We start from the raw sequence: 13,758 nt of genomic DNA, 5'->3' as shown, positions 1-13,758 counted from the left end.
TCTTGAGGCAAGTTAGCTTGAGTGCCATATAGCATCTAGATTCCCTTTAGAAAACATTAATACTGGCTTATTTGGCTTTATTAAATACCTATGGGGTTTATTGCTATTATTTGGCTTTTACATATGTCATAAGCATCCATAAAATACAGACATTAGGTAGACCATAGCCAAAGTAGGTTAATTTAATTTGCCTGCCTTTTGCCCCTTGTACCAGGAATGGGAGGTCTGGCCTATGATTGGAACCAACAACTCTGTCTTGCAGTAATTTTATCAACCTTTTTTCCCCTCCTGACCAGCCAAAGAAAAGCTAGCATTATTATACTAAGGATGAAGGAAGGAAAAAAAACTATATTGTTGGTAATGCTGGGAAATGCCATGTTTTCAATACCTTCTTTTCCAATTTATGAGGATTACTGAAGTAACCAGATGGTAAAATTAGTCTTTAAGTACAGAAAGGGTTGACAAGAGTGTGGGCCTTGCTTATAGTAGTTGTGAAGGAAATTTGCATTGAATAAATTTGTTAAAATCACTTGATAAAAAATGATTGTGATATTTTGGGTGTTAGGAATGTGTGGGATTTCACTTACCCAGAGAATGTAATTGGGGATGTAAACCAGTATTCATATTCTGACTAGATTTTTCATTTCCTGTTAGCATCTATTGTGTTTATCATCTGGACAACCATGAAGTTCAGGATAGTGACTTGTCAATCGGTGAGTTATAAATACATGCATTTATGAATAGTGTACTGTTTTATATGCAGATAGCCATGTTGATGACAATAGTAAGGTTCACACCCTACAAGAAATTAGGGCTAGGACTCTACCCTGAGTGTTAGAATGCTTCTCTTCTCCTAAGTATTCTATATTACTATGGCTTTTGGTATGGTAGGATTTTTTGTTTTGTTTTGTTTTAGGGGCGGGGGATCTAATTATCCCAATGGTGGGAAAAATTTTTATAAGTGATAAACCACAGTCTGTCATAACTCAATCTTATCTTAACTAAAAATTCTCAAGAAATTCAGAATCCTAAACATTAAGTGTATATGAAGAATGCTAATCTGAGTAGAAGTCATGCTCCTAAGATCTGAGCACAAAGATTGTGGCCAATTTCTTTGGCAGTGCAAAGGCTCCATTTTGGTAAAAATAAATTAATTAATATGAAAATTATAAAAAGTAGCAATCTAATAGAAACCCTTCCCCAAAGATTCTCAGAGCTCTAATGAAGCACCCACAAGTGCTCTACAGTTGGTGCCTTTTTATTCTTTATATTTTTTAAAATATGTTTTTATTGATTTTTAGAGAGAGTAAGGGAAGTGGATAGATAGAAACATCGATGAGAAACATCATCGATTGGCTGCCACCTGCATGCCCCCCACCGGGGTTCAAGTCTGCAACCCCGGCGTGTGCCTTGACCAGGAATCGAACCGGTGACCTCCTGGTTCCTGGGTCAACACCCAACTGCCGAGCCATACCAGCAGGGCTGGTTGGTGCCTTTTTAAAAGAAATGTACTGATTGATTTTAGAGAGAGGGGAACATCAATTTGTTGTTCCACTTATTTATTTATGCATTTTTTGGTTGATTCTTGTATGTGCCCTGACTGGGGATTGAGCCTGCAAACTTAGCTAGCTAGTTGGTGCCTTTTTTCTAACAATAGTAAATACTACAAGGGAAGAAACTGTTTCTTCACTTTTGTATTCCACTCACTTAGCACAGTGCCTAGCACATAGCAGGCTCTTAGTAAATGTAAGTTGAATTAATAAATAAGTGATCCTTGTTCTATGCCATAGGGCTTCTGAACAAAGGGATAAGATAATGTAATACGTGTTATACTTTTTCCTCTTCGGTAGGATTGGCGGGAGCTGTGGGTGGACGATGCCATCTGGCGGTTGCTGTTCTCCATGATCCTCTTTGTCATTATGGTTCTCTGGCGACCATCTGCAAACAACCAGAGGTTCTTGGACACTTCTTATTTACGCTGCTAACCATTGAATGACGGTGTTATCAAATAAGGGTGGTGCAGTGGGTGTCAGTGTCATGTCATAGAATGGAAGGAGGAGCACTCACTGGGTCTGGAATCAGGAGAATTAAGTTCCTGTCTCAGCTCTTCTATTAATTTGCATTGTGATTTTTGGCTTGCTGCCTCTTTTCACCAATCTGAGCTTTAATTTCCTCTTTGTATAATGTGGGGGAATTGAACCAATTGATCTGAGGTCCCTTTCATTTCTGACAACTGATAATAGATGTATTTGAATGGGAAAATAAGGAAGGTAGATAGATTTGACACTGGTAATGAGAGTTGTACCTGTCTAATGTTCAGAAGGAAAGAACAGTTCCTATAGTCAGTAGCCTAGCCCACTTTGTAACAATAGAGAGGGTAAATGAAAACTTACGTGAATGACTGTAATTAAAAATCCATGTGTGAATTTGCTTTGTCCATCTATAGGCAAATCTCAATTATTTAGGAATTGGCTGTCTTAATTTTGTGACTCTATGCCTTTATTTCCCTTTTTTCCCCCCTTTTGTGTGTGTAGACAGTTAAAAGTGTAGATTACACAACTGTACCAACAAAGAAGGAAAAGGATTGAGATGCTATAACTAACCGGCTAATTTTGTAATTAGACATACCAGTAAAATATACAGAAAGAAAACAAATGACATTCTTTTATCCCAGGAAAATAGTCTTGTCTTTTCACACTGTACTCTTAATATTTGTGTTTCTTGAAAAAAGTTGAAAAAGAATGGTGTGAAAGAAAATACTGTTCAGAAAGAGCCTAGACATCCTGGTGACCATCCTTTACATTGATCTATTCCTCTGTTCACATGCTAGCTATATCTATGGATGGGGTGGGCAAAAGTAGGTTAATAGTTGTAAAAAAAAAAAAGTTTACTTTTTATTTATTTTTTTATTGATTTGGGAGAGAGAGAGAGAGAGAGAGAGAGAGAGAAACATTGATGTGAGAAACATCGATTGGTTGCCTCCTGTACAAACCCTGACCTGGGGTCAAACTCATGACCTAGAGATATGCCCTGACTAGGAATTGAACCCATGACCTTTCGGTGCATGGGACATCACTCCAACTGAGTCATACTGGCCAAGGCACAGTTTATTCTTGTATTATTATTTATTAACTAGAGACCCGGTGCACGAATTCATGCACGGGTGGGGTCGGGCCGGGCTGGCGGGATGGAGGGGCTGTGGGTGATTGGCCAGCTGGCCCCACCCCCATGTGTTGGGGGCCGATCGGGGCCTGGATCAGGCTGGTTGACTGTTACAGTGCACATCATAGCCACGGGCCGTTCTGGTTGTTCTGCTGTTCTGGTCACTGGGCTTTTATATATATAATAGAGGCCCGGTGCACGACATTCGTGCACTGGGAGGGGAGGGGGGGAAGATTCCCTCAGCCCGGCCTGCACTCTCTCGCAGTTTGGGACCCCTTGGGGGATGTCTGCCTGCTGGCTTAGGCTCGCTCCCCACGGAGTCAGGTGTGAGCCTGGCTCAGGGCTTCTGGCTGAGTGGGGGAGCGCATTGACCACCAGGGAATAGCTCCTGCATTGAGCGTCTGCCCCCTGCTGGTAAGTGCGCATCATAGTGACCAGTCATTCCACCATTCAGTCAGTTTGCTTATTAGCCTTTTATTATACAGGATAGATATTATAACTGTAAACCTACTTTTCCCCACCCCTGTATAAAATTAGTCCCTTTAGTCATTAAAAGATTTTTTGCTTTACCTCTCCTCTTCCTTTCTGTCTTATCTTTTTAAAAATATTGTGCCTACTCCCTCTACCTCCAATGTTACCAGCCTAATGTGATGTGTCCTTCCACATTTTACTCATTTAAATATGGGCTCTTCTTTTACTCAGTAGTGGAAATGCCTTTCCAAGACAATTGCTTTAAATTAAACTTAATTATTTTCATGGATGGCATAATTTTACATGGTACAGATGTAGTACAGTTAATTAACTCATTTCTGTATTGATGGGCATTTGGACTATTTCCATTTGGGGTGACCACCCGTATGTTTAGAAGGACTTAAGGGACTCAGTATTTTCTTGTATTTAGAACAGAGGGTTTTTTTTTTACAGCAAAATGATGTGATCAGTAAGGGAAAAAGACACAGGTGGAGTCTAGAAAAATCCGTATTTTCTTTCCTTTCTCTGAGGAAGTACATCAAGCGTGCTCTTTTGCTCAGCAACAAAAAGTGCAGTAGCAGTGTTTCTGTTCAGGGAAGCCCATTAGAGACTCAGCACTCAGGTTTTTATTGGGACTTGACACATAAGCACCCTCTGCTTAATATGTACCAAAATTCCAGGTTCCCAGAAGGTAAGCAAAGCTTATTATAGGTTGAATTATAGAGGTAATCTAGGCACAGTGATCCACCCTTACCTAGTTAGGAAACAGGTCCAGTGCCAGGTTCCCAGACACCAGCCATGGGGCATCCAGGTAAGTAGGCTCTCTAAAGGCCTGCTTTGTTACCTCTTACGCATAGGGGTCATTAAAAATAGGAATAAGGTACAATGATGTTTTAAATACCGTTTTACATCAATTCTTAAACAGTTCAGTATTTCTTTGCCTAAATTTTTCTCCATCACACTTATAACTATTAACTGTACCCAGAGTTTATTGGTTAACTTTAAACTTTTTAATGGTGTTCTTGGTTATAGAAAAACTTGAAACTAGGGAGTCAAATTTGTCAGTTTTTCCCCTCAGGGATTGTATATTTTGTGTCTTAAGACATCCTTTCCTAGCTTGAGGTGAAGTCATAGTTATTTTATAATTTCTTAAAAATTTCATAATTGAGATTCCATTTATCAAGAATTATTTGATTATAGGTTTTCTATTCTCTTCAATTGCTCTGATTCTGCATCAGTAGCACACTTAAGTAGTATCTGGAGGGCCTAAACCAGCCGTGGGCAAACTACGGCCCGCGGGCCAGATCCGCCCGTTTGAAATGAATAAACCTAAAAAAAAAAAAAAAGACCGTACCCTTTTATGTAAAGATGTTTACTTTGAATTTATATTAGTTCACACAAACACTCCATCCATGCTTTTGTTCCGGCCCTCCGGTCCAGTTTAAGAACCCATTGTGGCCCTCGAGTCAAAAAGTTTGCCCACCCCTGGTAAACCATGCTCCTCAATCTCTCCTTTTTTTAAATGTCCTTTGCTATTGGATCTTTTGCTCCTCAATAAAAATTTACCTTGATTGTTTAATTCTAGGAAAACCTTATTGGATTTTTATTGGAATTTAATTGAATTAATGGATTAATTAGGGAAATCTTTTTAATCCATCTTTGATTATGGTATATGTCCATTTTTTTTAGTTCTTTCAATGCTTCAGTTACGTTTTATAATTTTATTTAAATGTTTTGAAAGTTTTTATGACTCTAGGATACATACTTTAAAAATAATACATATGACTTTCCCGAATATGTCGGAGGCTTTGGGCTTTTGTATGTTTATCATATCCATCCACCCTCCTACATTACCTTGTTAGTGCTGATAATTTTTAGGTTTTCTCGGTAGATTGGTTATTAGCTAAACTAATGATAATGTTATTTCTTTCCAAATAATCTTGCTTCATTTCTGATTTTTGTGTTGGCTAGGCTATTGAATTGAGGCAGTGAGAGTGGGACTCCTCATCTTATCACTTTAAAATAAGTGCTTCCAGGTCATCATTAACTTTGATATCTACTGTGAAATTTTGTTAGTTAACCTTTAACATGTTACAGGTGTTCCCTATTATTCCTAGTTTATAGAGATTTCTCTTTTAATCACAGAAGGGAGATTTAAAGACAAGGTAAATGAAAGTAACAGGCAACAGAGCAAGTTCAAAGATAAAGCATTCTAGGAATGACCTGTCTGCTGAGTCTCTTGGAAACTGTAGGAAAGATATCTGAGATGTATCTGATTAGGCCTTCATCTTCCCACTTCCACACTTGGAAACAGATTTTAAATTACCTGAAACACACAAGATCAGAACTTCCATCTCAACTACCTCATTGAAGGCTGAGATTTTAAATTACACGAGAATTTACTTACCTCTGGATGATACATATGCTTGTAAATGAACATTTTTGAGATGCTTACTGTGTGTCAGATATTACTTTAAGTACTTTTTAAAGTGACTTATTTACTTTTCAAAGAATAACTGAGTAATGTTCTGTTATCCCCATTTACAGATGGGAAAACGGGAGGTGCACAGAGAGAATAAAGAATAACTTGATTAAAGTTATGGGTAGCATGTAGCTGAGCCTGCATTTATACACTGAGTGGCCAGATTATTATGACCACCCCATCAGTACTTCCTTTTCACTTCCAAAAATACTGAATATTGAAAACTTCCTAAGCAAATACTCTCAAGGTTTTATTATTATTATTATTTACATAACTAATTCACTTCATTGTACTGATGGGGTGGTCAGAATAATCTGGCCGGTCATAATAATCTGGCCACTCAGTGTAAATATGGTACTATCCTGCTTCTCCCTTGCTAATACAGGCAATTGAGAGCTTTCTGAAGGGGAAGAATTATTTTATTATTCAGTTAACGGATTTTATGAATGACTGTAATTGGGAGCTTCAATAATCAGTCCTGTATATCCAGATAGTGGAGCAACTGTTGTAGTTTTCTGATTTTTTCCCTTATGTTCTACCTTTGTTCTCTCAGGTTTGCCTTTTCACCTTTGTCTGAGGAAGAGGAAGAGGATGAACAAAAGGAACCCATGCTGAAAGAAAGCTTTGGTAGTGATAAAATTTGCTTTTTATTTGTGCTTTAAATATTCTTTTCTGGTTTTTAGAAATAGAGTAAAGTTGACTTTGAACAACATGGGGGTTAGAGGTGCTGATTCCCCATGCAATTGAAAATTCATGTATAACTTTTGACTCCCCAAAAACTTTACTACTGTTGACTGGAAGGAAGCCTTACTGATAACATAAAGTCATTTAACACATATTTTATATGTTATATGTATTAAATGCTATAGTCTTATAATAAAGTAAGCTAGAGAAAAGACAGTATTATTAAAATCATAGGGAAAAAATACATTTACTGTGTTTATTGAAAAAATTTCACATATAAGTGAACCCACACAGTTCAAACATGCTTACATTTTGAGTATCAAAATCAAGATACTTTGATGTAATTACATTGTTTATTATTTTACAGCTGTGTGTGGGTGAAGTTAGGAAGAAGCAAAAATAAGGGCATGAATCTTAAGATGAAGCTATGGTAAATTCTGTAAATAATTGGTTATTAAGTGTTCAGTTAACTTACCAGAGATGAGCTGAAAATTTGGCTTTGAATTTCCCAGCATAAATGTAAAGATAGAGAAGCATCTGTTGTATAATTCAATGTCAGTAAGCTTAAAATAAAGCTCTGAATCCATTTTTGTGATCATTGCTAGATATTGACATTATTAGCCAATCTCCTTTTTTTTCCTTCTACAGAAGGGATGAAAATGAGAAGTACCAAACAAGAACCAAATGGAAATAGTAAAGTAAACAAAGCAGTAAGTGTGACTTCTTTTCTTTCCTCTGCCCTGCCCTCCAGCCTGTGGTGGGCTCAGCAGTATGTGCAGGCCTTAATGACTTTCTTCACCTGGGCTGTACTTAAGCTTGCTTTATAAATTTTTTAATGTCTATTACATTTATTTATTTTTTTTAATCCTCATCTGAGGATATTTTTTTATTGCTTTTTAGAGAGAGAGGAAGGGAGGGAGAGGGGGAGAGAGAGAAAGAGAAACATAAGCATCAATGTGAGAGAGACACACAAACTGGTTGCCTCCCACACACGCTGGGGGGCGTACCCGCAACCCAGGTACATGCCCTTGACCGGGAATTGAACTGGTGACTTTTCATTGTGTGGGCTGATGCTCTGACCTCTGAGCCACACCATTCAGGGCAACATTTACATTGTTAAAAACAGAGACAGCAAGTGATTCTATCTAGGAGAGAATCTTGAACTAGTTGGTTTGCTTATGACCTGAAAAGGTACCAGACCAGTCCCTTGGTTTTGTTTCATGGTTTTTGTCAGTGAAGTCATAGCCTCATTAATAACCTAAAGTTTTTACTGTAGTAAACTTTAGAGTTTTTAGTCAGCATTGTGTGTGTGTGTGTGTGTGTGTGTGTGTGTGTGTGTGTGTGTTTTGTTAATCCTCACCCAAGGATATTTTCCCATTGATTTTTAGGGAGAGTGGAAGGGAGGGGGAGAGACAGACAGAAACATTGATGAGAGAGAGACATAGTGATTGGTTGCCTCCCACACAACCAGGGCTGGGGATTGAGCATGCAATGGAGGTATGTGCCCTTGGCCAGAATTGAACCCGGGACCCTTCAGTCTGCTGGCTGACACTCTATCCACTGAGTGGATAGGGCAGATTTTCATTTTTTAGAACTGCATTTACTCTACATTAAGGACTTTATCTCATTTTTAAGAAGCAAAGCTTACATGAAATGAAAGCTAGGTATTAGACCCTTGAGCAGAAATCATTTAAGGCTATAGAACATCATTTTACATTTTGGTGATGTAGGTTTTAAGTTATTTGACTTTACTGTTAGGAATCCCATTTGTTATGTCAATATACTACTTCAGAGTAACAAAAGATTAAATTTAAAGATTTTGAGACCTTTAGATTCTTGCCTAAGATGTATTATTTTATGCTAACAACTGGTTCTTGTATGTTCCCAGCAGGAAGATGATTTGAAGTGGGTAGAAGAAAACGTCCCTTCTTCTGTGACAGATGTGTAAGTGTTTGAATCATTACTAAAAGAATCCTATTTCACAGGTAGTATTGAGGGCCAGAGTACACTAATGAGAATGTTTGTAGTTAACTTTTCAAAAGAATAATTAAAAACATTAAAAAGATGTTTAAGAATAAAGATTAGGAATGATATACGTACAAACAAAAGTAATTGAGATTATTTGGTCAGATGACATTTTTGTTTAGAAAGATTTCGATATAGATGTTTCCAAAATTAGTGGGATAATTCTTTTGGAATATTTTTTTATTTTTTTACTTTTTTGTAAAGATTATCGTTTACATTCAGTATTATTTTGTACTAGTTTCAGGTGTACAGCACAGTGGTTAGACAATCATATACTTCACAAAGTGCTTCTCCCCATATTTCTAGTACCCACCTGGCGCTGTACATAGTTATTACAATATTATTGACTATATTCCCTATGCTGTACTTTATACTGTGACTATTTTATAACTACCAATTTGTACTTCTTAATCTCTTCATCTTTTTCACCCATTTCCTCAACCTCCCTCCCTCTGGCAACCATCAGTCTGTCCCTGTATCTATGAATCTGTTTCAATTTTGTTTGTTCATTTATTTTTGGAATTTTTGACTTCTTTTCCATAGCTATAATTTCATTTTTTAAAAACATTTATTTGTTTATTTATTTTTTAATATATTTTTATTGATTTCAGAGAGGAAGGGAGAGGGAGAGAGAGATAGAAATCAATGATGAAAGAGAATCATTGATCAACTGCCTCTTGTACACTCTGCACTGGGGATTGAGCCTGCAACCTGGGCGTGTGCCCTGACTGGGAATCGAACTGTGACCTCCTGGTTCATAGGTCAATGCTCAACCACTGAGCCACGCTGGCTGGGTATAGCTATAATTTTAGTAAACATTGGTTCTATTACAATACAGAATGTGTTTTTGTTTTTTAATACAATTTTAGTAATTTTGATTCTTGTTTTTTATTTGTTCCCCCCCCCAATAGCCATTAATAAGATACAAATATTATATACTTAACAAAAAAAAAAGCTTTATATTGCATTCATTATTCTATTGTCCTTTTTGAACCACATTTGGCTTTATTTTACATTATTCTATTTGGTGTTTTTCTCTCTGCAGAGCACTTCCAGCCCTTCTTGATTCAGACGAGGTTAGTAATCAAATCACGTGCAAAAAAATATGGGTCTAGTGACTTATTAGGGAGTCATAAGTTCTTTGTTCAGGGAGATTTTATTTGACTCAGTAAGAGTATCATTGAAAAGGATGAGAACAGAAATACTAACATTAGAACTCAAATATTCAGGAGGGTTTACTTTCTGTATATGTCCTCCTTTTCCAAAGTTTTATGGTCAGACTTGAGAATGTCTTTAATTTGGGTAGCAAATAACTAAAAAAAGTATAATTTCTTTACTGTCCCACTTTCTACTTCCTTTGTCTTTAAGAAATTCAGTTTTAACCCTTACTTAATTTAGGAAAAAATAATAAAAGGGTTGAGAAAGGAATATCATAGACCAAAGGAACATATAAATTATTTTAAGTTACCTATTATTCATTATTGTCTATGCAACTATCTCTTTCATATATTAAGGATTATAATTAGTACCTCTGATATTTATTTTTTAAAATATATTTTCATTAATTTCAGAAAGGAAGGGAGAGGGAGAGAGAGACTGAAACATCAATGATAAGAGAGAATCATTGATCAGCTGCCTCCTACATGCTCCCTACAAGGGATGGAGCCTGCAACCTGGCCATGTGCACTGACTGGGAATCGAACCGTGACTTCCTGGTTAATAGGTCTATGCTCAACTACTGAGCCACACCAGCTGGGCTTATGTTGATTTTTAATCTTAATATGCTCCCATACAGTTCATCTGAAAGGCTTCACAATAATTGCCTGAGTTAATGGGAACTAGTTCTGGACATGTTCTGAATATTGGGTTAGAGTCTCTTGGTTTTAGGAAGCCTTTTGAGCACACCAAAAAATTATGGTCAAGAACAAATAAAATGACCATCTTAACGAGTCTCAAATGCAAAGTGTTAACTATATGTGCATTCTTGGGCAACAGATCTCTAGAACTTTTTATCAATATAATTTTAGTGAGTATAATTTCTTTATAAGGATATACCATAGTTTGTACAATTCTGTGTTTTTGAACACTTAATTTTTTCTAGTATTTTATTCTGAGTGTTGCATTAGAAATTCTTGTGACTAAATCTTTGCCTATATCCCTATTTCTAATTCAGTTAAATTCCTGAATTAGAGGAGGTACACATTTTTATTAAAGCTGAATCTTAAGTAAATTGTTGTTTTATCATCTTATTTGACTCTAAAACATGCAATTCCTTTTGATTTGTTGTTTGATATACAGAGGCCTAGAGATTTTGATTTGGTTAATCTTGTGTGGGGCCTGGACATGTCTATCTTTCAAAATCTTCATAAATGATTAGGAATCATCTCTCCTAAGTATTTAATGAACATAAACAAGTACTTGCAGGAAATGCCTGTGTGCCTCATCTATATAGAAGATATTTGGAATGTAGGCCATTTAAAATTAATGTATTTTGAACAAACCTTTTTATTTTTTTCCCTAGGAACGAATGATCACACACTTTGAAAGATCCAAAATGGAGTAAAGAGTGGGAAGATGTGTAGTTGAAGATGCTAGTATCTGGGAAGAGATCATCTTCTGTCAATCATCTGCACTGCTCCATGGATTGAAGGAGGCAATGACATCCTGATCTGTTCCTTGATCTTTGTGCTTTGGAGCTGGCGAGAGGTGTCAGAACTAGAACATCTTATGAATGATGTTCATAGGATGAAAAAATTCTGCAAGTTTCTTATTTACAACATTGATGCCCCATTCCCTCCCACACCCTCACATGGATGTTGATGCAACTTATGTGTGTTCTTCCTGAACCTTCTATGATGTTTAAATTGTTTAATCTGTCAAACTAAAAAGTTCAACATCTTTTAAAAAATGTGACATCACCACCATAACATGTAATCTCCAGGAGCAACTGCCTGCGATTTTTATTTATTTAGGGAGTTACATAGGTGATGGGGAAATTGTTAATTATCTTTCCGTTTCCTGGGAAGCCAAGGTTACATCTTGAAGAGGTAGTTTTGAGGAAAAAAGTCCTTATGACTTGAGCCATGGTTCTACCAATAATTAAAAGAAAGGAAAAAAAAAAAGAGAGCGAGGGAGAGAAAGAAACTGTTACAGTGTAATCCAGATAATTTTAAAAAGCAAAATCAAGTGCAATTTTGTTTACAAATGGTATATATTAAAGATTTTTCTATTTCAGATGTACTTTAGAGAAAAATATTAGCTTAACTCTTTTGACATCTGCTATTGTGACACATCCCATTGCTGGCAATGTGGTGCACACTCCAGAACTTTTAACTACTGTTTTGTAAGCCTCAAGGCAACATTGCAGACTCCAGACATTGCTTTGTTTGCCTTCATTTACTGGGTGTTGCACTAGATGCAGAGAGGCACGCCATCTAAGTGCTTGTGAATGAGCACCCTGTTAAAAACTCTGATTCTTCAGAAGCAGGAGCCAATACAAAGGAAACAGGTCCTTCTGGTTTAAGTTTTGCTGCATGAAGTAGTATGGAAACCCTGGACTGCTGCTCATTCTTTAGGGTAAACGGTTCTTGTATCTGGTGTTGGTTTAGAGACTGTTTATAAGAGACATCACAAGGTGATGGGATTCATTTGAAGCACTCTATTTCTGTTTTAATGGTTTTGTCTACTTTTGCCTTCCAAGAGTTTTGTTCTACATAGAAAGTTCATGCCGTTTTTTAATATAAAAAATTTTAACAAAATTAATGTGTGTTTTCTGTGTCTTTTTTTTTTTTTTTTTTTTACTTTATCTAAAACCCTTCTTTCTCCCATACTCTCATGGGAATTTTCCTTCCATGATTTTTATTCTATATCGCCTTCTTATCTGTTGAAACCAATAACCACATGACCACAATCTTCACTAATTAATACTATAGTAAAAGTGTTTACATTTATGTAACATTTCTCTACAGCTGTTTGTGGTGTGTGTGTGTGTGTGTGTGTGTGTGTGTGTGTGTGTTTAAAATATATTTTTATTGATTTCAGAGAAGAAGGGAGAGGGGAGAGAGATAGAAACATCTGTGATGAGAGAATCACTGATTGGCTGTCTCCTGCACGCCCCCTACTGGGGATCGAATCTGAAACCCCGGCATTTGCCCTTGACCAGAATTAAACCCGGGACCCTTCATTCCACAGGCCAACATTCCTAGGGCTGTGTGTGTGTGTGTGTGTGTTTAAATCACTAAGGCAATACCTCTAAGGAACCATATGAGAAATTGACTATATTCTTAGATTAACCCATTACAAAGGGCTGATATAATTGTCATATGCTTCTGTTCTTCCATACTAAAACTTAGCAAGTGAATAATAGTCGTAATAGTCAGGATAGTTGGTCAAATGTTTTTTGAGGCTGGTTAGATGTCGACTTGAGACCAGGAAAAAACCCCCACAAAACTATTGTGATAAGCAGAAGTTTATAGATGTAGCCTGGGACCTGATAATTCTTTTTCTATGGCTTCTTATGTGATTGTATATAGTGTGTCGTCTTTTTAAGAAGGCGTTCAGAAGGAATTTATAGTATTACACTGACCTGTTACCTTATAGTTTGCATTGTTTATTTTAGTCTTAGCCCTTGGTCCTGGAACTACAGGTATTATTAGGCTTCCTTCCAGTAGAGCAGCTGGCAATTATAAATTTTCAAGGAGTTCAGTTTCTATGGTAAAAATCAGACAACATAAGGTTTGTTTAGCATTTTTTTTGTTTCTTACTACTTGAAAATATTTGATGATCAGAAATAGCATTTGATAAAGATCAGACAGTATTCCTAATTTACAATGAAGAAACTGAGATTGTGTAAAATTAAAATGACCAAGCCATCTTTAACTCATCATAGACTCACGCTTTTTTTCTTTCACATTTTTGCTTTAAACCAAATGCTT

General features: G+C 36.6%; 1 protein-coding gene across 10 annotated transcripts in view; it reads left to right on the top strand.

Moving 5' to 3' along the window:
• Nucleotides 1-12,586, top strand: part of TMEM87A (transmembrane protein 87A) — a 44,487-nt gene extending 31,901 nt beyond the window's left edge. For 6 of the 10 annotated variants that reach the window (XM_006093070.2, XM_006093068.2, XM_006093067.3 and 3 more), the window contains 7 exons: nt 655-713; nt 1,851-1,954; nt 6,669-6,742; nt 7,448-7,509; nt 8,688-8,743; nt 9,870-9,900; nt 11,346-12,586. In XM_006093070.2, coding sequence (XP_006093132.1) covers nt 655-713; nt 1,851-1,954; nt 6,669-6,742; nt 7,448-7,509; nt 8,688-8,743; nt 9,870-9,900; nt 11,346-11,387 — 428 coding nt within the window. In that variant the 3' untranslated portion in view covers nt 11,388-12,586. Of the gene's footprint in view, nt 1-296; nt 430-654; nt 714-1,850; nt 1,955-6,668; nt 6,743-7,447; nt 7,510-8,687; nt 8,744-9,869; nt 9,901-11,345 lie in introns of those variants that run through there. The other 4 variants (XM_014459484.2, XM_006093071.3, XR_002830336.1 and 1 more) reach the window with 3 other exon arrangements.
• The last annotated feature ends 1,172 nt before the right edge of the window (nt 12,587-13,758 follow it).

Source organism: Myotis lucifugus, unplaced genomic scaffold (genome assembly GCF_000147115.1).
Source record: "Myotis lucifugus unplaced genomic scaffold, Myoluc2.0 scaffold_109, whole genome shotgun sequence".
NCBI classification, from domain to species: Eukaryota; Metazoa; Chordata; class Mammalia; order Chiroptera; family Vespertilionidae; genus Myotis; species Myotis lucifugus.
The sequence above is the reverse complement of the archived record's forward strand: the minus strand, read 5'-3'. Positions and strand labels throughout refer to the sequence as shown.